We start from the raw sequence: 26254 nt of genomic DNA, 5'->3' as shown, positions 1-26254 counted from the left end.
AGACGAGTAAGTGGCGCTTTTGTTTCTCACCTTTCGCTTCTTCACTGTTCGTTTAAAAGCTAGCATCGTGCCGCCCTGCTCTACAGCGGCGAAACTAGGGTCTATAGTACCGTAGTTCTCTGCATGGTTTCGTGTCCACATACTTTAACCACAGCGATGTACTCGGCAAGGTATCTTCTAAGCCTGTGCGGAAGCTGTCATAACCGTTTTAACTCAGCTGGTTGTGTCCACTTCTTCAGTAGCCTCAGAGCTACCGTACAGCTTCCCACGAATTGATTTCTCGCAACGGCACTCGAAGGATTATAGCTCTCTCATTCAATTTTTTGTCTCCGTCGCAGGTAAGAATTTCTTGCTGCTTCCGGACGATGGCCATTTGCCAGACCCGCAAAGAGGAGCGACCGCAGAGTCGAAACCAGCTGGATAGCGCGGCGAAGAGCGCCCCGTCTGGGTACAACCACCACAGCGGAGACATGGGCGTCGTGCTGCGTACCGACGTTAGCGACGACGGCTTCAGTACGATCTCAGTTGCGTCGCCTAGCACTGCGCCGCCGTTCTCGTACGTGGCGCCGCCTTCCGTCTGTGACCCTGGGCTAACGCGTCCGTTCGGCCTCTACCGCGGTGTCGTCGTGGGCGAACGTGTCTACTACCGGACCGAGAAGCACGACAACGGCGAGCTCGACTTGCAAGCTGCCATCTACGATTACGACATTGATGTTCTCCGGAAGACCAAACACGCTTGATTCCTGCGGTACCCGGAGCGAACCGGTAGGAACCAGGAAATCCAAGAGAAAAACAGCAGCGTTACGGGTGAGCCGGACAACGGCGTCTACAACGACGACGACGACGGCAAGACACTGCTGTGCGCGAAGAACAACGAGCGCTGTCGCAACGCACTGCTGGACTCGACAGCCGCCGAGCATGTCCCGTGGGAAGGACTTGGTGAAGGTCACCACGGTCCCGTGGTCATTACTTACGGGATGGTGTCCGTCAGCAGTACAACTCCCAGCATGCGTTTCCCTCACGGCGGGCCGTGCGGTGCGCATCGTGGTCGCTGAGCACTGCATGGATGTTTGCTCCGAGGACCCCGGGCGAGCGCAACCGCTTCTACACCGGCCCGTGCGGTCGCGCGCTGCATAATCGCGCTAACGTTCACGTGGCGACAGGAAGCCGCCAGCCGTGGTATCCGGAAGCAGAATCACGGGCGTGGCTTCCGAATCACGGACTCGTTTACCTGGTTGACGCCTCGGGCACAATGTCAACCAGAAAGAGTGTTTCGTAAAGTTTGTTGGCGTACATTTTGTTTGAAGAAAAGCGTATAAATATTCGTTAAATTATTACCCTCGACATGCTGGTACGGTGTTCTTGATGTAGTTGTAATGCTTTTATTTATTTTGGTTTCGACCAGCAGCCTTGGCAACGATAATGTGTGGTGGAAGGGGTAGCACCATTGGCAGTATAGGATAAAGGGCGCGCAGTCAGAAGTGTACTTCTAGAAGTCTTTCTCCCGTGAAAGGAGGATATTAACACGCTTTTCGTTCGTTCACATAATCTCCCTCTTGGATTTTCTACGAGAGAGATAACATTAATTATTGGCCGATGTCGAATAAATGAAGGCGAATGGGAAAGAGAAATATGGTGGAATTGTATAGTATGTGGGAAGGCTGACGGGGTGCGAAAAGAACTTCAGATATAAGCACCTTAACTTTCGCGGGAATCTGTGATGATGGGCCACTTTCCAATGAACCCGCTGCAAATCTGCAATGAATGAATCCGCTGCAAATCTTCTGGCACGCTACAAAGGGATAAGAGGTACCGATAAATGGCCATCGTCGTGGACCGGAAGGCAAACGTCCGAGATGAAAGCAACAAGGTTGGCAATATCGCATGCTGCAAACAGCTCTTAAAAAAAAAAAAAAACTTTTTGTGCGCAAAACAAACAAGGACGAAGAAAACGAGCAGCACAAGTACGAGTGCGTTTTGCGAACAGAAAGTAAAAAAAAAAAAATCTGTTCTAACTAGGCCGACTCGCAGTTAAGCTCTTTAAATGTGTCGAAAGAAAAAGGAAAATTGGGCGGAGACCACCGGAGGATGATTGGAACTCGAACCTGCGACCTTTGGTCGAAAAAAAAAACAAGTAATAAGGCGCCACAACGCATTCGAATAAAATGTCAAGTAATTTATTGTCTCTTGAGCGTGCAGGCTTTCGCCTTCATCTTTTTTGGTGTATACTAACTGTCAATTTTTTCTTTAGAGTAATGGAAGTTTGGAGTAATAGTAGTAACGGGAGTAATGGTATAGGGGGGGGGGGGGGGGGGCGAACTTTGACCTTCTGTAGCCTTTCTTTTAATTTTAACTATGCTGTCGTTATTATTTCAATTTATACCATCAGCATGGTGTAATCACACGATGCATGGGCAGGACTGAAGTAGAGCGTGTGAACCTTCGTCTTCCCAATAATAACCTTCATAACTTGTACTTCGGCGGCCTGAGGCCCCGGTCTCGGGCTTCACATTAAAAGCCACTTACAATGATGCCATTCACTTTCCATTCGTACCCAGCGCACTAGTGATTTAATGTCGTTCCCTGTGTCACGCAACTGAAATGTGTCTGACGCTGTGTGCGATTTCATTCAGGCAACAAAATGTAACCATGCCAATTCTTGCTTTCCTTCCTATTTAATTTTTCTAAATTCATTCTTCTTTAAATTGTTAAACGAATTTTCTTTTATTTCTTTTAGATGTGATTCATCTTATCTCACTCCTCAATTACACACTACTCCTTTATTCGCAGTTTTACGTTTTAAGATCATTTTTATGAAGTCGTTGTCTGTGCATAAAACCACCCGATTATTGGCCCACCCCCGATCGTGGGTGCGTGCCGTGAATCATCATCAGAGCGTGCCCACCGAACGGGCGCGTGCCCCACGCGAGCGGCGAAGAATTCAGAGAAAAGCTTCGCCATGCGAGTCGCGTCCCAACGGAGTCTCAGACCTTCGTCGACCGAGGTGTCCTCTCTGCGGGATGCTCGCTCCTCGTCGATCGCCTCGTCCTTGCAGGACACAACGTCCATCAAGACGGCGTCGTCCCTCTCCGACGGCAGCGGCGTCGAGGTCGCCGCAGCGCTCGCGGACTCCGCCGTCGGCGACCGGCCGCGGCGCTCGTTCCTGCAGCTCTCGCTAGCTGCCACGGTGGGCATTTTTGCGCTGTTGGCCACCGCGGCCCTCGCCTTCAGCGTGCTGTGGGCCGGCTCGGCCGCCTTCCAAGAGGGCATCCCCAGCACTCTCGACGCCACCGATGGCGACCAAGCCGTGGTCGATAACCGCGGGCCGGAGGTTGGCGCCCCGCCCGCCCCGAAACCGCAGATCAAGTATGGCTTCGAGGACGAGCCCGTGCACTGGGGTGAGAGCGTGGGCGAAGGACTCGATCTCGGCGCCAATCCGGAGAAGGTGGTACGTTCGTTGTTCCGAGGCCGCGTTGGCGCCACATGCGTCGTACTAGTGGAAAGTCTATTACGCGCAGCAGATAAGGAGAACGCGCTGTTATGTTGCTCTCGTTCGCGTCTTTGCGCCTGTATACTATATGCCCATTCTCTATACCAGAACCAGTTAGACCAGCATGTGACCCTTATACAGCTCAGTTAAATTTTTTAACGGATTCTTTCGGTTGACCGGTATAGTCCTAGCGCCCCAAAGCAACACCTATAACAATAAACGTGAGCAGAGGCAGAGAGGAAGAAGGTAGGCCTAGGGGTGGGGAGTCAAATGGTGGTCCGAGTGGTAGGTATAGCGCTCCCCACTTCTCGGCGCCTTCACCGCTTCGCGTTAGCTCTACGCGGGAAAGCTGCCAAGCGTTGTCGCTGAAAGCACTAGTTCGTGACTATAGCCGTTGCCACTGACATGGTCTCTGCAGCCAAATCCTCGGTGTGGCCAGTTCCAGTTCTCCTTCTGCAGCGAGCGTAAGGGCGGTGCGTACTTCGACCCGACGCTGGCCTCTTGCCTGCCGATCTCGACCGAAATCGTCTACGTATGCAACCGGAGCCCGAATCGGTTCTCTTCGCTGCACGAGTGCCGTCGCAGCTGTGTGGAGGCCGCACGGCCGCATAGGCGGTGCATGGCGACGCCGCAGTTCTCGTACTGCAACAGGTATAAGACATCATTGGGAGTAGTATAGCACGCATAACGCCTACTACGTGCGCTTGTTGAAGTGGCCTCAGAAGACGCTCAGTCGGAACTGAGGCTTCGGTACAAGACTAGAATGTTTCGGATGCTCTCCTTTGGGTGCTCGTCTTAAGCAATTTCAAGAGGCTCACTTTAGGGAGGGGTTGAGACCGGAGGGGTTGGGGTTGAGGCTGGAGGACTCGAAGCACGATCATTGCCACGAATTGTTGTGTGCAGGGAGTTGACGAGCAGCTGGTGGTTCTCGAACGGCACCCATTGCGAGGAGTGGCGCTTCCCACTAGGTATGTGCCCCGCCCGGGGCAGCTCGGTTTTCGCGAGCGCGCGTCAGTGCCGTGAAAACTGCCTGCGGCCGCGGGACAAGCTGCAATGCTGCCACAAGCCCGAGCCGCGCGTCTGCGCTTTCGGGCAGCTCAAGTACCCGTATTTCGCCGCGGTCGGGTTCGACGGGTGCTTCAGGTGAGTCACTTCTGCATGGACGCGCCCGCAGCCTGGTGAACCGCTATATACTCCGTGGGGCTGTCGCTTCAACGTGTGACGCCTCTTTGTTTGCCACGGCTGCAGGTGCCTCGAGGCCACCGCGAGTACGCTCGCGGGCTACCAGTGCCTAATCGGTGCGAACCGGTTCGACACGATAGACGCATGCAACAGCACCTGCGTCGACCACGACGGCAACGAGTGAACAAAAGTCGTCGAACCCGACCAATTCTTCGTGTCCGCGCGTTCAGCATTCTCTCGCTGCTCGTGCACGTGCCTCCTTGCGCGCACGACGAGAAGCAGGAGGAATAAACCGTTTTCGTTGCATAAGAGGCCTCTGCATGCTCGGCACTCGACATCGGTCCCGATGCAACCTTTCACGAATTCATTAGGGTTTCGTGGTGCTCTTTGTGCAAATAGACGAGGTCCTACGGGCGCCTAGGTGCCACCGAGAAACAAATTTGTAAATCAACCATTGTATTTATTTAACGTTCGAAACGTTGTTAGATGATATGTATTTGTCGCTGAAAAGGGCAGGGATTACATAACTAGGAATATATTGCGTGGATTAATGTCCCCAAACTGCACGGGAGTCTATGAGGGACGCCGCGCGGCCTCTGCATTGACTTTAACCACCTGTAATTTTTTAACGTGCGCTTCAAGAACGGTAAACGAACATTATTGCATTCTGTACTCATCAGGTAGCGGTTGCCGCGTACAAGAATACACCCCGTGACCTCATGTTCAACAGTGCAACGCCATAGCCACTAAGCCACGCGCGGAGGGAGGGGGGTGGAATATAATCGTAGTTTGCAATCGTAGTTGCTGGTTGTTTCATTAGACATAGTCGGAACGTGTTGTGCTGGTCGGGATATTTATACAGATAGCTATAGTCGGTGTTGTTCGACGAGTGGCCAGACGCGGAGATTATCTGCCCTTTGCTGGCGTGAAATACATTGTGAAACTACGTCGCCTTTGCTCGGCGGCGTTTTTTTTTCGGCGCTCTTTGGCCATTTCTTGCCCTTGCGCCAATATACCTCATATAATATCATCATCGGTGGTTTTGCTTGTAGAACTTGCTAGCAAAGACAGTTTTCATCACGAAACTGCCACGATGACTGGTCAAACGTCGAGCACACGTAGCCTTGTGCTAAGAGAAGACTGTTAAACCATATCGCAAGTACTTGGCTGCTTTGCCTGCACACCTCGCACTCGCAAACACGCTTGTCAGTGCAAAACCTTTTCCAACGACTCTTCGAACAAAGAGCATGCGTTACCCTGCGCTGGCTGAGAAGAGATTGCCAAATCATTTCGCGCTTAACCAGCCTATTTGCCACATCTTGCTATAGTAAACGCAATTGTCTACACAGAACGCACAGAACGCAGTTCTGTGCCGGCGTACAAAAATGGTGAAACATTTTTGTCGCATCTACTGGGCGCTTTTTCTGCATCTCTTGAAGACAGTTTTCGACGCGAAATCTATTGTAAAGGCTGTTCAAAGAGAGAGCAATCCTTACACCATGTATACACACACTACGTAAACGCGGTAACCATGAATGCACCCGTTCGCGCTATCTGTGCACTTTCATTCAATTGCAGACAAGGTCGAGTGACGTGAAGAGCGTTTATATTTGCCTGGGAGTCAAGGTTCGTCTCGCTCGAAAAGGTCAGAAGCGCGCTTTTGTTACTCTCCAGGCACACGAGCGCTCACTGCAGGCTCGTACGTATATCTGCTGTGAAAGCAGGTGAACGTCCGAGCGAGCAGAATACCGCGCCAAGTCCCTGACGCAGTGCTGACTTTTCGGAGGAGTCACGGAGAACATGGCCAATGTTCTTTTGAATCCTGCACTCAAGACACACTTGGGGTCCGTTTGTCTTCTCTGCGCAGCAGTAAGCTCAACACTCGATTCCTGCGGCCGACCTCTGCGCCTTGCTGTCAATAAATATACATTTATTTCTCTCTCTGTATCACACACTCCTCTGTACTGTCCTACGTATAGGTTTGTAAACAATTTCACACGTCGCTGGCGGATTCGCCTGCACACCTTCTGTTCGACACGAAGTTGCGGTGAAACCCAGTACGCGAAGCTTGTTGCAGGTGTCCATCAAAACTGTGCAGCGCAGTCTATGTGGAGGCGACGTTCACCCAAGGCGCCCAGGTGCCGTTGTGGTACTGCGGGTAGGACCTCGGGTCTGCGGGCTTGTTGCGTGGCGCCACCGATGTGATTGCGTAGCTCGCGAGCTTCCGAATGAGCACGGACAGCAGCTGCACAGAGTGAAGCGCCGCGGGGCCGGTTGTATTAAACCAAATTGGGCAAACACTGACTACGCCGGACACATACGATGAAAGCGTTTTCTTTAGACTGCCCCGAGATGTTATTTCTCTATAGGTTCTTCCAACATTTATACGCCACCTAAGTGCGGGGCGTAATTTCTGTCGTGAACGAAGTCCCACGAGCTTCCACCTTCCTAATACTTTTGCTGATGGTTTGCTGCAATTGTGGGCGGTAAGGATGATGCAATATAGCATTCTTGGTGGAATTTTCTGGCGTATACAGTGATGTAGGAACGCAGAAGACAACGTCACGGCGTCAACACTTCAATATTATTTTCCTGTCTTGTTCGCAACGGCCTATTTGGAGATATTAGTGGGGGTTCACTTTCCCTAAGTGAATTAGATGTTTGCGTGTCTGATACCGGGTGTTCAAAATGAAGCTTTACGGAATTTTTAAAAATCGCCTGTGGCAGGTAGCATAATTCTTATCGTTGAGCTGGATTATTCGGAGAGGCGGACATTAGTAGCACGACAAACCGAAACACATATTCAACTAATTAACAAAAATTGACTTATGAACTTCTTAGTTAATTACTTTACGACACATATTGCAATTTACAAATTGTAGCCGGTGAGCTTGTCAGGCGTATCCACTTGGAAAGAATTTACAGAATGACACCAGTTAGAGATATGCGCCATCGAAATCGCCGTAAAAATGCAGTGTTGTTCCACTTACTATTTCATAAAATGCTGTTTTATACATTGAAGCACAAAAGTAACTGGAACGCCCATGTATTTCGTCCCACACTTTGGGAAATATCTCGAAACTGGTGTCATCCTGGAAATTCATTTCAAGTGGACGCGTCTTGCAAACTCACCGGCTACAATTCGTAAATTGCAATATGTGTCGTAAAGTAATTACCTAAGAAGTTCATTAGTCAAGCTTTGTTAATTAGTTGAATATGTGTTTCGATTTCTCATGCTACTAATGTCCGCCTCTTCGAATAACCCAGCTCAACGATAAGAATTATGCTACCTGCCACAGGCGATTTTAAAAATTCTGTAAAGCTTAATTTTGAACACCCGGTATACGTATACAAATGATTATACGTTTCCTTATTAGCTGATTTTTTTTTTTTACAAGCAAGTTATATGCTTCGCTTCAGAGATGATGTGTTCTGTGTGAAATACGGTCCACTGTTAATGGAAGATATAATTAGAATTGAGCGGAATATAAGTTATACATTTCATCTTTTTCGGCAAAGAAATGACTGGTATGAAGTGTTAGACAAGCATCCATTAATAAATTATTTTGCTGGCGTTCGTACGTCACGTAAGCGCTTCGGTGAGGTAAAAGAAAATGCGCTCATAAGTAACAACTTCGGTTGCAAAAATGGTCTTGCTTTTACCTCTCGTTGCGCAATATTAGCAAACGTTGGTCAAAGTGTGCACGAAAACATTTCTCATTTGTTGCACTTTGGCCTCAGTTTTCACACATTTCGAAAAAAAAATTGAAAAGCCGCAGATGGTATTTGTGTACTCAATTACGAATGTTGTGCAAGATAATTCGTCGGAAGATAATTTGTATACGAATGCGTCTGATCGTCAGCATTGAGTTATATTCGTAAATGAGCATTAAAGATATCACTCGATCTTCCACGCAATGCTTACTTCAAGATTGTGATTATGACCTTGTTTTTGTAACGGGCCATGAACTGTTTGCTTGTTTTCTGTTTACCTGCCGCCAACATGTACACATGAGAAGAGACGCGACGACACATACCGTATAGATTCGTGTAAGGGCCGCACTTCTTTTTTCACAATTTTGACAAGGTGCGGCCCTTGCAGGCGACCGAACCTTTTGCTAAAAATGGTGCCGGCGCAGCCGTAGACTTGCGCGCACCCTGGATTTTGTGCACACCCTGGCTCTAGGGATTTAGTAGCGGCACGGGGAACTACGCAGCGCGCAAAAATTCGCCGATGCGCGCGCGCGCGGCATCGGAGCATCGAACGCGATTGCTTCTCCGTTGGAAACGTTTTAGGGGCGAAGCACCTTAGGGCCGAGCCTTGTCCCTCGTAGTTGTCCGTTGTCCGTAGCTCTGGTTTGCATGTATGCTATGTATACAAGAGCATGTACATGTGTACTGCACACGTGTACAATATATATATATATATATATATATATATATATATATATATATATATATATATATATATATATATATATATATGTGTGTGTGTGTGTGTGTGTGTGTGTGTGTGTGTGTGTGTGTGCAGTGTATGTACGCCAAGCTCCTGCTTCCGGCTTCCGGAGAACGCTTCCAGCGTTTTGCCCGAATGATCCCCCGGTGCTTAGCCCACTCATCATCATTCACTTCGTGGATATGCGGTGTTTTTTTTTTTTTTTTGTCTCAAATTTTGGCTTGCCAATTTTGGCCTGCCCTTACACGGGTGCGGCCCTTACACGAGTCTATACGGTATACAATTGCTGCCTATATTACCGCTCGGTTGTCGGGTGCCAGGTTGTGCATCTCGCAAGGATCCTTGGACAGGTCGAACAGGTAGGGTGGGTCGCCGCCCACGAAGTTGGAGCTCTCCTGCGGGCCGCAGGTGAGTGTGGCCCTCTCGCGCCACTGGCTGGGAAAGAGGAACGCGCCCGTGTTGTAGAAGTCCCGCAGCGCTCGCGCCGCCTTCGACGCGGCCATGAGGCGGTCCAGGTCCGCGTAGGGCCGAGAGCTGCCGGGCGTCAGGAAGCGCTGGTCGTAGAGTCCGTCTGCCGAGACGCCCAGCACCAGCTTGTAATCGCGGTAGCGCAGTGCCGCCGTGTCGCCCACGGGGATCGATGTTGTACAGCAGCTCGACACGCGGGGAGGGCAGGTCGGCGCACAGTTGCAGCCACATGTCGTGGCCGTCGAGCCTCTTCATTTTTGACGGGTCTCCGCCTGGGCGAGATTGTGCAAGCGGCGCGTGCGTCTAGCTGAACGGTTGGACGTCGCACAACCGCGCGGTTGGCGTAAACCCTACGATTGTCGTAGTGCGAAGCGTGATAAGAACTGACAGCAACCTTTGCTTGTTTGTTTGTTTGTTTACTTGAACAGCCAGTTATAGGCGCCTTGCGCTGAAGTTTTCTATAGTTGACAGCTGCGCGAGTTGCGGAAGCAAAGTGGGAGGGAGGCGATAGACATTCACCGGGATTCCTCCGATGGCTTAAGACGTGGCAAAAGTGTCCGAGATGTGAAAAAAATATCGAAGTTCGCATGCTGTGCATACATCTGGACATGTCTGCGATCGAGATCAGGGGCCGGATTAACAAATATTTTCGCCCATGAGTGATCTATGTCATTGGCTGGCTACCTTCGCTAATAAAATGTACAACACCAGGATTGGTAGCAGAAGAATCAAGAGCTGGGAGAGTTGGTACGTTTAGGGAAACTTTGTAACTGTGCACAAAGGACAAAGGAAGGTGAAAGATTCAACGCGGGCACTGTGTCGTGACTTTCACCGCCCTTTGTTCTTTTGTTGTGGTGTTACACAAGTTTTCCGAGAGGACAATGACGAAGAGTTGAAAACAAGTACCGGCGGCCCGGTAGAGCGTGGGAAGCCAGTCGACGATGTGCATGAGCTGGTGCGAGACCCTGCGATTACGGGTGACTAGGGGCGACCAGAGGAAAGCGGCCGCCCGCGTGGCGCCTTCCCACAGGGTGCCCTTGGCGCCCCGTAGCGGCCAGTTGAAGCCACGGCTGGCGTGCAGGCCCCAGGGCAAGCCTCCATTGTCGCTGCTGAACACTATAACCGAGTTCTCCAGCATGCGCTCCTGCTGCAGCACCTCGAGAACGTCGCCCACGGACTGGTCCAACGCGTCCACCATCCCTGCACAGATTGACGTGCGCTGAATGATGAGAGGCGGGCGACCTTGAGGGACGTAGAGAGAGATAAATTGTTAATGAATGCTGTAGGTGCTTGCATCGCCACACGCATTGCGTGCTACTCCAGATGACAAGGGGTGCTACATGAAATGACCCTCAGGGAGATAAGTAACTTCATTTGCCCTTTGATGAACTGGCGTGATAAAGTTACGGTACGATCGTCTACCTCATGAATGACACGTCGATTTGCGATTGACACCACAAACGCGCGCACTAGGCTAGTTCCACGAGATGGCACACCCAATAGGGTTCCGCGACAGCAAATCTGCCATGCCGTCTTAGTCGAAGGTCGGCGGACCTGTGCCCACGAAAGCACGAGCGCTTTAACCTTTTCCTTTCTTTTTTCGTGAATTGCGTACTCAACGGTGTAAAAATGTGTACTAGTTTAATTTCATGTGTCCTCTCTTGAATGTCTACCATTTTTGCCATACTGCTGGAACTGTACGGGTGACATGTCCTAATCAAGCAAATGTTTGCCTTTAGCCCCATAAATATGATTTTTCCGCCTAGTTACATAGAGTTTTAGAGTACCATGTTTTCTACAGGAGCATGCTTGCTACAGCAGACAGTACCGTGGTCGCCGACGTCGTGCCATGACCATGCGTGCAATTACCATGCAGATGTTGGCATCGTGCCAGAGGCAGGCCTTGGCGCAGTGAAATGCTGTAAAATGCCGACCTAATCAGATTTTGCTTTCTAGGCCTAAATGTATGAGAATATGGTTAGCATCGCTATCAGCAGTTAAACCAGCGATTTATTATTCGAGTGTGCTTTATTCGTATATGTGTTCTTTGCTTTGGTAGAAGGAAAAATCACTACAAAGTGAACTCGGAGTTAAAAAATTATTTTCAATAAAGCTCAGCAGCCGCTAATAGCTGAGTTATCCTTGAGATATTCGTGCGATAAGCGTCGAGGAATCTCGCATGAATAATTATATAATCAGCAAGCTCCGACAACTTCTTTTAGAAATATAAATAAAAAAAGACCAAAAGTGCCCCTAACATACGGACTTTGAACCCTGGTTGTAATTTTGTTTTATTTAGCAGCACATGCACACGATTAACGTTCATCTTACCTGCGTATATCGTTCGATTCTTTTCCCCAATGTAGGGGAATTTGTCGACGTTCTCGCTTGGTGCCTGGAGTTCTATTGGTGCGCCTCCATGAGGTGCTTGATAACACAGGGAGAGGAAGAACGGCTGGTGAAAGCAAGAATAACATTTCACATTTTCGAAAGCAGTAGCATAGCATTTGCGCTTGACAGAGTTAAAGATTGAGACATCGTTAGAGGAAAGAAAAGCTACAGGTGCCCTTTGGCTGCCATCCAAGGGGGTCTTCGTCGTCGTAGTAACCACCATCACCATCATTATCATCATCCTAATTTTCATGTGCACTGCGGGACGAAGGCCTCTCCCAGCGATCTTCAATTACCCATGTATTGCGCTAGCTGATTCCAACTTGCGCTGTGCGAGTTTTCTAATTTCATCACTCCACCTAATTTTGTACCGTCCTCGACTGACCTTAACTTGGAACCCACTCTAACTCTAATGGCACACCATTTTCTGTCCTACGCATTACATGGCCTACCCAGCTCCGTTTTTTAAATGCGAAGCATTTCTTGCCGGCGGCTCTGCCCGTCCCTCCCGCGTCCCACAGTCCCACAGCGCATGCGCGTCTCCTCCCCCTCTCTTTCCTCTCCTACGCTCCTCCCCTTTCTCTCCTCTAGGAATCCTGTACTGAGCGGCGCCCGCGTGCCACACCCCACAGCGCATGCGTGGCCCCTCCCCCTCTCTCTCCTCTCCTACGCTCCCCCCTTTCTCTCCTCTAGGTATCCGGAGCGGCGCGCACGACAGGTGGTGCGACAGCTGCATATTCCGCTGGGGGCGCCACGGTAGTTCCGCGGTATGAGAATGACGGAGCGCGCGCGCCTCATTCTCTCTCCTGTGCAGCGCCGCGAGGAGCGCTCGGGCCGCAGCCGCGAAACCATCTCCCGCTCAAGCTAACCATCTCCCCGCTGCTTCGCATCCACACATGGTTCCCTCTAGCGGGAGATGGAGTAATTTTTTTCTCTTAATGTCAGCTACAATATCGGATATACCCATTTTCTCTCTGCGCTACACCGCTCTCTTCGCGTCTCTTAACGTTACGCCTAAACATTTTTCGTTACATCGCTCTTTGCGTGATTCTTAACTTGTTCTCGAGTTTCGTTGTTAACCTCAAGGTTTCTGCCCCATATGTTACCACCGGCAGAACGCAATGATTGCACACTTTTTTTTTCAACAACAGTGGTAAGCTCCCAGTCAGGATTTGGCAATGCCTGCCGTATGCACTCCAACCCAATTTTATTCTTCTGTAAATTTCTTTCTCATGATCAGCGTTCACTGTGAGTAATTGACCTAGATAAATGTACTCCTTTACAGACCCTAGAGGCTGACTGGCGATCCTGAATTCTTGTTTCCTTGCCAGGCTATTGAACATTATGTTTGTCTTCTGCAAATTAATCTTGAACCCCACTCTTACACTTTCTCGGTTAAGGTCCTTAATCATTTGCTGTAATATTAAGGTCCTTAATCATTTGCTGTAATTCGTCCCCATTGTTGCTGAATAGGACAATGTCATCTGCAAACCGAAGGTTGCTGAGATATTCGCCGTCGATCCTCACTCCTAAGCCTTCCCAGTCTAAGAGCTTGAATACTTCTTCTAAGCATGCAGTGAATAGCATTGGAGAGATTGTGTCTCCTTGCCTGACCCCTTTCTTGATAGGTAACCAAGGTTGCTGTGCAATCGTTGTAGATATTTGCTAAGATATTCACGTATGCCTCTTGTACTCCTTGATTACGCAATGTCTCTATGACTGCATGGTATCTCTACAGAATCAAATGCTTTTTCATAATCTATGAAAGCCATATAGAGAGGTTGATTGTACTCCGCAGATTTGTGTATTACCTGGTTAATGGCATGGGTATGATCCATCGTAGAATATCCCTTCCTGAAGCCAGCCTGTTCTCTTGGTTGGCTGAAGTCAAGTGTTGCCCTGATTCTATTGGAAATTATCTTGGTGAATATTTTATACAATACTGAAAGCAAGCTAATGGGTCTATAATTCTTCAATTCTTTAACGTCTTCCTTCTTATGGATGAGTATAATGTTGGCTTTCTTCCAGCTTTCTGGTACACTTGGAGTCGTGAGGCATTGCGTATAAAGGGCCGCAAGCTTTTAAAGCACGATATCTCCTCCATCTTTGATCAATTTGACTGTTATTCCATCTTCTCCAGCAGCTTTTGTCCTAGTCATGTCTTTCAAGGCCCTTCTAACTTCATCGCTAGTTATAGAAGGAGCCTCTGTATCCTGTTCATCACTATTTCGAATGAAAGTAGCTTGGCTGCTCTGGGGACTCTACAGGTCAGTATAGAATTCTTCCGCTGCTTTTACTATGTCATCGAAATCGCTGATGATATTACCCTGCTTGTCTTTTAGTGCATACATTTTGGCTTGCCCTATGCCAAGTTTACTTCAACCACTTTGGGCCTATCTATCTAGCCTCCTTACGCCGCTCCTTTAAATAAAAAAAAAATAATCGTTTAAAATTTCACCGGTGATGGGCGGAATCGAAACAGCGTTACACTGGCTCCTCAAGCACAGCAGCCTCACGCCTCAGCGCTGCGCCAAGAATACACTGGGGCAGCGAGGGATGAATTCTCCGCCTTAGCACGCACCGGCGTACCAAGGATTTGTTGCATCAGTTGTCTTTTCAGAAGAGCATGCGGTGAGCGCGACGAGCGCTGCCGTGGAAGATAATAATATTTACAGTGACATGATCACCTTTTGTGGCTTTAATTTTATCTCTGCTAAGTTCTTACTTTCTCCATGAATTTAATTCTAGCTGTGAATCCAGAAAGCGACGGTCTATGTTTCTGTTCAAAGCTCTGTCCCATCTCGCCCTGCCCGCGAATGATTAAGATTGTGCGAAAAATTAAGTATCAAATAAATCGTCACGCTAGGAAGAGATAGGGTAGAAATTTTGGCTTGAATAGGTAAAGCAATAGCTAAGGATAATATTGATACTAGTGCACCATGTTCCTGCACGACGGAGGTTTTACTCTTTATTAGCCTCATAGCGGCCGCATACGTAAGCTATAGCTTTCTAAATGCATCCGCTGAGTGATTTGAATGTGCATTCTCGAGCTGCGATGGCTAAATATGTATATAAATTTCTTTCACACTCTCAATTTCGTTCGCAGTGCATGAGGGGCATTGTGATAGTGCCGCCAACTTCAACTGACTTAACTCGTTTATTTCGTCATTTTTATCAAACAAGAGAGGGTTTGTACCTTACTTGGGTCGCGCTCCTTGATCAACCTTATAGCTTGCTCGCCGAACAAGGTGGTCGAGTAGCGGTCCGTCTCATTCCTCAGGGGCTCATTGTTGAGCCAGAAGTCGAGACCAACTTGCGAGCTCTGTCGAACGCACAAATATCAAGTTGCGTTCTAGAATTGTGCGTCGATGGAGCACAATCGAGAACTTCCAGCAGCTGCGCTTTAAAAGAGCATGTTTTAGCGAATAATCGTAATGCGCGTTTGCAGCGTTCCGGAATGACAACCGACGGACGAACGGACAGACGGACGGGGATAGATAGATAGACAGATAGATAGGTAGGTAGATAGATAGATAGATAGATAGATAGGTAGATAGATAGATAGATAGATAGATAGATAGACAGGTAGATAGGTAGGTAGATAGATAGACAGGTAGATACATAGAAAATCATGTCTATTTACGTGTCCTGCAAATTAAGTAATTGGCGCCTTGGTGCAGAATGAATCAAGTCGCAGATAATTGCACCTACAAGCGCAATTATCGTTCAGGAGTGCACCAGCGGTTTCGACATCCTTCTTGTGAACCTGCACATCTAAGTTCGACATTCCATTTAACAAACGACCCGGTCCATATTTAAGACGTGAGTTTCGCGTCGAGGAAAAAAGCTGCAACATTCAATCAAGCTACTACTATGAAATATGGAATAAAGGATAATCGGTATCTATAATTTTAGTTTCGGTGGGCAGCCACCACCGTCCTAAAAAGCCACCGTCAAAATTTCGCACTTCTTGAAATGAGAAACGCTCTGCACGACTTTTGGTTGCATAACGCAGCGGCGCCAGCGGACAACACACAAAGACGAAGAAGGCGATGGGACAAGCGCTTGCCCTGTTGCCTTCTTCGCATTTGTTTAGCGTCTGCTTGGCGCTGTTACATTATGCAGCTTCACCAACTCTCCCAAGTTTCCATCATATTGCAGTATATTCTATTCTGCTGTCGGGTGGTACAACGATCGTTTGGCACTGAAGTTAGAGCGGTTTAGCAATCTCTGTTGGAGGTTCCCAAAGCTTTCAGAGGTCTGCTACATGGACGTCAAGGAAAATACTAGGTTGCCTTGTATACCTACCATAGCGCAATCAAGGTAGCGTGCGTATTCCAAAGTTCAGCGGTTTGGCAGGACCGCTTAACGCACAGGATCAATACGTAGATCTTTGGCGGCCAAGCAACACAGAAATTAGACTTGCTGCTTCATATTAAAATGGCGGCCCGGCTGAGCCATTATCGGCCACACAGCGACGCCATTATTAAGGTGATGCTTAGCTATGCTAGAGCTTACTCCAGCTATGTTCTACCAGTGCTATGATGCCACACAAAGTGCCGCCCTCTGTTAATGAAATTTCCAGGGAGTGAGCAAGATCAAAAGAACACCCAACCCGCACATATCGAACGTGCGTTTATTATATATTTATTTGTTATCTAAAGCCTCTAATTCAAAATGAGTCATGCGGGTTGGACGCACTTCCATTTGTTTTTAGCATCCGGCGGGGTGTTCACACTGTTTTACCCATTTATAAATCGTGTCCTCAAGTTGGGTACTGTTTTTGTTTCGAAGTTTAGCTGTATACTGCTCGGTTTGAGTAGCTTCGCAGAAGAATGAACTTATTGGTTAGGAACTAGCTGTTTGGAATAAAATTTGCTGGCCACGTTCTGTTATTATGTTTTTCGCTTTCTCCCTCTCTTTCTTTTTGTGTTGTCCCCTTCTCTTACCCCCTCTTTTGGGTAGCATACAGGATGCTCGTCATGGTTGACCTCCCTGCCGTGCCTCTCCATGAACCAACCAAATGAGAGAGAGAGAGAGGGGTTAACCAGACGGAGGTTCAGTTTGTGCAAGATATAGCAACTTTTAAAATGCGAGCACCTTAGTGGAAAATAACGCTTGTCCTGCTCGATTCGTATCCTTCATCCGTGTCTTCATCTCTCAAAACGATTTGACATTATTTTGTCTGTCGCGGTTTTCTGAACGCAGGGTAGCACGTTAGTGAACATAAGTGAGTTTTAACGCAATGGCGTTAAGGGCCCCTCGTCCCAGAAAATCCGGTGTTGGTGTCGGCCCCGGAAATCAGCCTGTATATATTTAGGAATATGTAAATGCCACGCCTTGCTATATCAGATGCTGTATATGCGGGTTTTATTGCCACACCATTCTATTAAGTTCCTCATACCTTGTCTCACATTCTTGACAAAGTTATTCCTCAGAACGTTGAGAATGAGAGCCCATAAACAAATGTCATGAAACAAAACACCGACAGCGCATGCTTTGTGATAAATCTTCTCACACTGAAATATTAAAAGTGCGAAACATTAACAGAAACCTGAAAATGATGTAATTTTCTGGCGCGGCTGTGCAATAGCTCCAGGATCCGCCCACCCACTGTTTCTGCCACAAAGCTCACCTTCGTGCATAGCCTTCGCCGCCAGAGTTTCCCGGTAAACATTACGGTTGCTTAAGCTGCAGTTGCCGGGAAGCGTGAGAAGCAGTCGGGGATCTTTGAATGCTATCGCGTTCCTCTCTTAAAGGCGAAGCTTAAGCGTCCTCCAAGTTTTTTCAATGCTAATTAATACTGGGGCTAGTAGCAGCTGAACGATGATCGATGATAACGCGGAGCCCCGTATGTGACATCGACGAAGGGATATGAAGAGTGTACCAAACCTGTGGGACAGGGAGGGTGTGGTTGTAGTAGTCTTCTTCGCCGTTGTAGTAGCCGTAAAAGGTGTCGTATCCGCGAGAAGTGGGCACGTACTGTTCCGTGTAGTAGCCAAGGTGCCACTGCGAAACAAAAGCAGCGCGTACTTCGAGTCTTTCGGAATTGCGAAAAAAGAAAGTCGTTGCTTACACATGGAAGTCTCTAAGAGCGTTATAGTCAGTGACAGCCACCCAGGAATGCAGCGGCAAATGGCCCTCAAACGGAACCTGTATATATTGCAAATTTAAACATCCTTAAAATACGAGGACACAGAGTACACACTTAAAGCGCCCGCCATATTTCTTGAGGAATCTTTCTTGCATTGCTGACGTGTCGCTTGCTATGGAATCTGTCAAAAGCGCGCAGAGAAAAGCGCCTCATGAAAGTGTGCGCAGAGGAAGCGACTGCAGCCAGTACAATATATATACAGGGTGTCCCAGCTATCACGCAGCACGATTAAAAAAAAGAGTAACGGCGTTACGCGAAGCAAACCTAGTGCGTATTGTTTCCATGCAGTACAGTGGAGTAGCCGCCAGTATTTTTTCGTTACTGAGATTTAATTAATTAATTGTAATTAATTATCTAACTCGAGAAGTAGTGTCCTAGTTATCAAAGTGTCAATGGGAACATTGTAGAGCAACATGAAAAACTCCCGATACAGCTTTCTGTTGCTCTATACGTGCTACATAAAAGTGTTTTTCCGAGCATGAAAGAAGCCCGCGAATACACGCAAAGTGCCTGGAGCGGCCAGTCGTGCGGCAATTCTGCGTGTATTCTTTCACACTCGGAAAAACACATTTATGTAGCACGTATTGACCAACAGAAAGCTGTATCGAGAGTTTTTCATGTTGCTCTACAACTTTCTCATTGACACTTTGATAATTAGGACAGTACTTCTCGAGTTATATAATTAATTACAACTAATTAATTAAATCTCAGTAACGAAATTACTCGCGGCTACTCCACTTTACTGGCAACAATACGCACTAGGTTGGCTTCGTGTAACGCCGTTCCTATTTCTTAATATCGTGCTGCGTGATAGCTGGGACACCCTGTATATATATATATATATATATATATATATATATATATATATATATATATATATATATATATATTCAAAAAAGGAAAAAAAAGACGAACGTTTATGGCATATTTACTGACTCGGCCTTCGTCGGAGTGAATACCAGTGTGGTTGCTTTACAGGTATATATAGAGACACTATAGACACTTATCGCGTTGTCCCACACGACATGCGCACAACCAAACCCTAGTCACAGCACGGTGACAAAATGAAAAAAAAATTGAAAAAAGATGGCCGGGCAGTTCTAAAAATCACAGTAGATGGAAATCATCACTATATACATATAATCACATATTCATGCGGTGTTAAAAAAGTACAAGCTGCGCACGAGTGTATAACATGAACGCGAGTGCTGTCTTCCGCACTGTGGCAGAAAGCAGGATTAAAGAATGCGCCCGTGGACAGATTTAACAATGCACACGTGGACAAAAACCTTTATATAATGAATTCACAAAAAATAATAACTTCCCAGTGCTGCAATTATACAATAGTCAGTCAACACGTGACCCACGCAGAGAATGTCATAGCCGTAGCTGCCAGTCACGGGGCACAAACACAAGCTTTCAATTTAGAAAACCTCGTATAAGCAGCCACAGTGACCACGCACACAAGCAATATATATAAGAAACACTGATTTAAATGAAACTTTTCAGAGATACGGAGTGTGTTTTATGTTTGATGCAAACGCGAAACTGTAAAGGTCTGGGTTAATTGAGGGAGTCACAAGAAGTTATCAAAGTATCACGACGGAAGGAAAAAAAAATATAAAACGGGAATAAAACTTTGATGCAATAGAGTGGGTGCTTCGCCCAGTATACACGGTAAGTTACAACTACGTAGGACAATTAATTGCGATTATCACAAGAGTTGCCAGAGTCGAATTAATGTGAAGGCCCCACCCAACACATGTAGGGACTAAAACGATGGCCGCATGAAGATTCAAAGTCGGACGAAAATGAAACTTAGCAAAAACATGTGGACAATTTAAGTGCGCGTGTGTTATTAAGGAAATGCGTAAGAAATTAGTGAAGTTCTAACGGGGCCTGCTTACACTCTTTCACACAGGGATGAAATTAATTAACAAACTGTCGCTCTGTTCGTGAAAACTTAAGTTTCATGCTGATTCTTCGTACAGGCATGCGTGAATTCATATACGAACCTATGCGGACATTAAAATTGCTTTACAAAATTGCAAATATTTCATTAGGCGTATTAATCTAGAGCGGGGCGCAAACGATGGCGGCAGAGATTCGCGAGCAGCGAGCGTGTCGCAGGAACGGAATTAATAGTGTTCTGAGTGCGAGCTGCATCATGGTGGAATGATACTGTTTAGAAAGCAAGTGCGACAACTCTGCTGGTCTTTGATTTATGCTTTATCAGTGTCACAGAGCTTATAATATGTTTCTTTTTCAGAAACTGATCGCGCAACTAGTTATTGCCGTTAGGTTAGATGAGAGATGATGGCGTTTGTGAATAACAGTCAGAGCGAAAAGGATAAAACTAGGTCATTTGTGTAAAAGAATATGCCCCTCAGTGTTTCTCGCTCACCAACTCTTTAATCAACTAACGTGATCATGGGCAACAGAGGGGCTGTACAGAAAATCACTTATGACTAAAGGTTTTTCTTTCAGAGAATACCAATATCTTAGGTTTGGATTAAATTTTAGTGATCCTGTGACAACTTTATGTCATATAAGTTTGAGCTTTCTATATGCTGTCACGTAGCCATTTAGTATGTTATGTACGTGTGTGGTGTACACGAAACTGAAGTTGTGTATATTCTCCGACATTTCGAAGCACATTTATTACTTATGCAACTCTACACTTTTATCTTTTGTGGGTTCCTGAGCTCATGTACAGAACTTTGTGTTCATGTTGTCTCACCGTATTCAGTGTTTTTCGACACATTATGTGATAACGTTGTTAGCCGGTGTCCCGTAAAGACCCCGACCTCTCCTATTATACTTCGTGCCGTTAAAAAAAAAGCGTGACCAATATCAATGCGTCCATGAGTATCTCTGGCATGCAAATGTTGCTTCATGTAACTTTCCTCACATTGCATAGAACTTCCAAATTCCAGGACAACATCCCCGTGTTAGTTTACTATAATACTGTTCATACAAAGCAGTGGTTCGGCGGGAGCTTCCACAATATCAGTGTTTTTTTCTTCGTATGAACTTCGTATGTACTTCATATGTACTTTTGCGACCGATTTCAAGTAAAACCGAATTGTCATTTTACAGTCCTCTCATTCCATATGTAGCCAAAAGCGCAGCTCTATTTCGCTTATTGCAGCGAAATAGAGCTCATAAGCTTGTGAAGTGGAAAATTATATTGAAGCTCAGTCTGTGTTCGCCTCTTAATCCATTAATCCGTGTTCGCTTACCTTTCCGATCATGTGCGTTTGGTAGCCGAGGTCCTTCAAGTACTGAGGCATCAGCTTGAAGCTCAGTGGCAGACCCCACGGTTCGCCCGTGAGTATGACTGAACTCTCCATGCCTGTAAACCAAGTCGAGTTCAAGAAAATTCCGCGTTTGCCGAACTGTTTTAGATGCCATTGTAGATGTCCTGACAGTCCATTCGCGTTTAAATGGACATGCTGTCCGATGACTGATGATTGACGCATGTTTTTTCAAACCTTTTTTCAGCCTTTACGGCTAGTTTTTACGAGGGGCAACCTCTGGGATGATCGGTGCATGATAAATTCCGCCAGGCGCCTAAAGCAAGCGTACACAACGCCAGGTTTTAATTATATAGCGTTGTGTGATGAGCTCCTCTAGTTCTTCGTTTGCATATTTGTGTACTAGTTATGATATACCATTACAGACGGGGCAATGCTCTTGTTTTTGTTGCTAATCAACAGCCCTTACTTACTACAGGAGATTGACCAAGAAGCAGGTGGTAAGAGGCAAAAAATTAAGGAAAAAATATATATGCAGCCTACAAAGTTAAAGCAAGAGTACACATAGTTAACGGGGAAAGAAATTGCTGAAGGCATTAAAAGAAGTTACAAAAATATAAAGGGAAACCCAGCAAAAAAGAGGCAATGGAAACTTTCGTAAGTTTGTCATGGTGGTACCTTTGTGTCACAGAGAAAGCTGCATGTGAATGGCAACGCAAGCAATTCTGTAACTGAATGAAGCTGAACGAAAAGGCTCCCAAGGGAGAGAAAGGCCGACAAGCTTGGTGCAAGCAGAAGCTGGCGAAACGCGGTGTTTCTAGATGCCTTTTACTTTATGCTGAGAGCTGACAGCATGACGGGTAAAATTTCTGAATAGACTCATGTTCACTGCAGGAATAACATAGAAGAGACAGAGCCAGACCAGTCTCGCAAAAATGAAGTATTTAGCGGCGGAATACGGTGACACAAATTTGTCAGAAATCTCTAGCATTGTCTCGTCTTCGCCTTTTGTCTTCGGGCCTCGCGCTGGTTCTATTGGTCGAAAATTGTTTCTCCTGATATTGCATAACGTGTAAGCGTGTGCTGTTAGCAAATCAAGTCCGACATCTTTTTGCGGAACCTCTTTGTTCTCTTTGCTATTGGAGAGAGGTGATTTTAAATCCCCATCGCGTGACCTTTACGCGTCATTCATGTAATTGTGTTGTTTTAATGATATTCATGGGATTCTTTCGGCAATAATTATACTCTATTACATTTCAAACCTCTCGGACATTGATAACATTTGGCTAGAAGCTGATGTTATTGTCCATAGTTGCCATCACCTGTGCCATTACACTCACTGAAACATTGGCGATGGACTTAGTTATTTACTGATTAGATGTGTTACACCTCGAATAGCTTCATTCTTGCGCTTCTTGCGTATTCATATCTAATCAATAATAAATATTAGACTCAAGTGAATACGAAAATGGAAATCTGTAAAAACAATCTGCAGGCTTGTGCAAACTCGCAGAATCACAACCCAAATATCCAGCGAATGCTGTTTTTACATTTCGCTTGCAACTTTGCCCACGCATCAACCTTACGGCCTCCCACATAATCTCCAATCTTTAGTACGACTGCGAACATTTGGTTCTTAAGATAGGCATGCGATTGCGCTTGAGCTTCTTTGTTTACACGTCTCTGTCGCCCACGCGCTTACTAGTTTACATATTGGAGCTGCTTCTCGTCGCAGTAACAGATTCGCTGCAACACTAGAAAGAGACGGAACTAAAGCTTTGAATCAGAGACAGGGTTTCAAGCTCGCTCATTCGCATTTCTTACACCGAAACGAAAAACCCGTGCTCACAGCTTTATGACAGACTGCGCGATGAAAGTGAAACGCCAAGACTCCCCCCAGGGGCGCTCATGCACACGTTCTGCTTACCGGTGTGTATGGGGTAGAAGCCCGACATCAGAGCGGCTCTAGAGGGAGTGCATAGGGGCTGCACGTAATAGTTGTTCAAGATGATCCCGTCGGCGGCCAGGACGTCCAAGTTTGGAGTGGGGATTTGCGGCGAGCCATGGAAGCTCACGTCGTCCCAACCCTGTGTGAGCAAAGGCGTGTGCTCACTCGCAATTTTGCACTTGGTTCTGGGCAAACTAAGCTAACTGTACAGAATTAGAAACGGAGCACATATGTTTAATAATCCTAGGTGAAAGGTAAAATCAACGCTAGCCGCGTGACGTTGTTCTTTGAAGGCAAATGGAACAACGAGAATTTCTTGAAATGTCATGGTGAGGTAAGCGACAACGGATGAGACACTGTGCGCACCTAGCGAGTTTGCGAATAATTAAAAAAATTTTCCTTGCTTCTTTAGCGCACTGAAAGTCTCGAAGTTACTAAGCACCACGGATGTGGCAGAGAACTTGTTTTGGGACTAATTGCTGCACGTTTGCTGAATTATAGCTTTATACAGGAACTCGCGTGCTAAATGTTTAGCGCAGTGCAGCCGCGTCTTTGACAATGAGAAAACAGTGCGGACGAGCATGTGCAGCAGTGCCTAACGAACGCGCGAATTGAGAACTGTGTGTCAATGGTAATAATTCTTTGGCAGTCCAGTCTAGCGTTAGTACAAACAAAAGGATAAAGGAAGGAAGCTTATGCACTTGCATGTCTATTGTATTGCTTGAGGTCTCCTGTTAATCTTCAGAGACACTCCCACCCTTCTATCGGTTTTGTACGACGAACGGACCTCAGTTATGAGTTCAATTATTGCGTACCTGTACACTTTAACAGTCAAACTGAAATAACAGTTTCTGCTTTTGAAATAGGGAATCACAGTAAACAAAATTCATACATACGAACCAGATCATCAGCCAGAATGAATATAATGTTCGGCGGCATTTTAGAAGCTTTTGATAGCCACGGCAGTAAAATAATGGCAAGCACAGATGAGGCAACAGTCGGCACCTGTAGAAAAGAACGAGAGATGACATTGATACTTTTCGAGCAGACATGTCCCTACAGGACTTGCTGGCTATTCCATAGCTAGACGTGGTTACTGCACCTATAGTACTGATGAAATACTTACTCGACAGCTTGTTTTTTTTTCTTCTAAGATGTGCGCTGAAAATAACCCCATTCCGCGTGAAACCAAGTAATGGTTTCGCTGGGTGAACACTGTACTGATGGGATCAAGCGTGACCCGCCCCCTTATGCACCCAAAAGCAAGAGATAAACCAGTCACGTCGTCATAATTTTGCGGGAAGAGGCTGTTTGCGGGCAGGTGTGATTTGTTCGGTGTGCCACCGTATGGCACAGACAGTAAACCAAGGATGCGTTGTCGAGAAGGGCAGTGTCGCCACAGCGCGCAATGCTCAGACGTGTAAGCTATACGCTTACGGCGGCAAGCTTGGACAAATGTAGCCGCGTGTTACGTGCCTCTCAAGATGGTTCGACTTGAAGAGCAGTGATGATACGAACCTCCGATATCATCTCTGTTGTAAATTGACAAGAGCTTGCTTCGCCGATGTGACGCTCTGGATGCGGTGCCGAGCACTGACGTACACTCAGTTAAGTAATGACAAACCCTTGCGGAATGAAGTATCTACACTGAAGCGCGCGCCGGTGACCGATGCGTGGAAATGTGTCGTTCAATGTGCACGGTCGCGCATAGAAAAGTGTCCGATGTGTGCATACGAGGCGACATCGTGACCCTTTCCGATAGCGTGGCCAATGAGGTCAACACTATCTTTCTGGGATTTTGTCAGCATATAGGTCGTGCGAGGCTTCACAGGTATTGTATCGATTCGGTTTTTGCTTATTTTATTTTAACTGAATGTGCGCGCAGCTAGATCTTACGTGTGTGCAGCTGTTACGTAATAGAGGGCTATGTAGCGTCTGTCAGCCTCAATTCCTACATTTAAGTATAAAAAGAAAGAAAGAAAGAAAGGAAGTAAATGTTATGCGCTGAGCAGGGCGATGTGGAATATCGGTGTTCGCCTTCGAACATTACTCTAATTTGAATTATGGTTCTTACGTGCCGAAACCACCATCTGATTACGAGGCACGTCGTAGTGGGAGACTCCGGATTAATTTGGACCACCTGCTTTCTTTAACGTGCACTTAAATCTAAGTACATGGGTGTTTTCTGCATTTCGCCTCCATCGAAGTGTGGCCACCGCGGTCGGGATTTGATCCCGCGGCCTTGTGCTTACTAGCCCAACGTCTTAACCACTAAGCAACCACGGCCGGTCGGAACATTACTTTATCGAAGGGCTTAAGACGTATCCTGATGAGCTGAAAGAAAGGGTACGAGTCTGGCTGCGGTGGCTCACATTAGGTGCGAGCGAAACCCCCCAAATTTCTCATCGTTTTACATATATCGTTGCACTATTAACTTAGCTATCCTGAATTGTTGGGTTGCTGTAATGCAATAACTTTAGCATTGCCGTATTCTACGCATGCCTGCTGCATGCGGAAACATCGCTGCCGACACTAGGGGTGCTGTCAACAGTAGCCTTGCGGAATACATTGACGTCGCCACTGGCAAGAACCCTTGGACGGTGTGCTTTCGTAATACAGCAATCAAGGCACTATCTTAAACAATTGAAATTCGCCTAGATCATTCAAATCAGTACAGCAATAATGGAAGATTGCTCTTGCGCCAGGAGATACGTTTATGTACTTGACTGAAACATTCACGGGCGATACGTCGCACTTTGCACCGAAAAACAAATTGTATCCTTGCATAAAATGTATCAAGAAAATTCTTGTTGATCTTTGAATATTACTGCCGGCGTTTGTTGGCCCACCATAGCACTTAAATTTGCATTTGTGCTAGGAGAAAAATTACCTACTGAAATTTGCACTA

At 46.7% G+C, this 26254-nt stretch overlaps 2 protein-coding genes across 9 annotated transcripts in view; both read right to left on the bottom strand.

Moving 5' to 3' along the window:
• LOC119442675 (steroid 17-alpha-hydroxylase/17,20 lyase-like) overlaps window positions 1-26254 on the bottom strand; it is a 103978-nt gene that overhangs the window by 20973 nt on the left and 56751 nt on the right. The window lies entirely within an intron of this gene.
• LOC119442674 (arylsulfatase B-like) lies at window positions 6293-24717 on the bottom strand. Its single transcript, XM_049662308.1, has 10 exons — window positions 24247-24717; window positions 23326-23485; window positions 21384-21496; window positions 17880-17996; window positions 16829-16842; window positions 15184-15307; window positions 11928-12051; window positions 10503-10796; window positions 9428-9868; window positions 6293-6917 (listed from the first exon to the last, which is right to left on the bottom strand). Exons 1-10 carry the CDS (start codon window positions 24283-24285, stop codon window positions 6757-6759), a joined length of 1587 nt encoding a protein of 528 aa, XP_049518265.1. The 5' UTR covers window positions 24286-24717; the 3' UTR covers window positions 6293-6756.

This window comes from Dermacentor silvarum, chromosome 2, assembly GCF_013339745.2.
Source record: "Dermacentor silvarum isolate Dsil-2018 chromosome 2, BIME_Dsil_1.4, whole genome shotgun sequence".
Lineage (NCBI taxonomy): Eukaryota > Metazoa > Arthropoda > Arachnida > Ixodida > Ixodidae > Dermacentor > Dermacentor silvarum.
The sequence above is the reverse complement of the archived record's forward strand: the minus strand, read 5'-3'. Positions and strand labels throughout refer to the sequence as shown.

Excerpts from the sequence above, each read along its gene's own strand:
- LOC119442674 (XM_049662308.1), bottom strand. The coding sequence starts at position 24,285 with ATGCCGCCGAACATTATATTCATTCTGGCTGATGATCTG. Across the intron at positions 12,052-15,183 it reads AGGAGCGCGACCCAAGTAAG|CCGTTCTTCCTCTCCCTGTG; the intron begins GTACAAACCCTC and ends TGCTTTCACCAG. Across the intron at positions 9,869-10,502 it reads CACGCTCTACCGGGCCGCCG|GCGGAGACCCGTCAAAAATG; the intron begins GTACTTGTTTTC and ends AATCTCGCCCAG.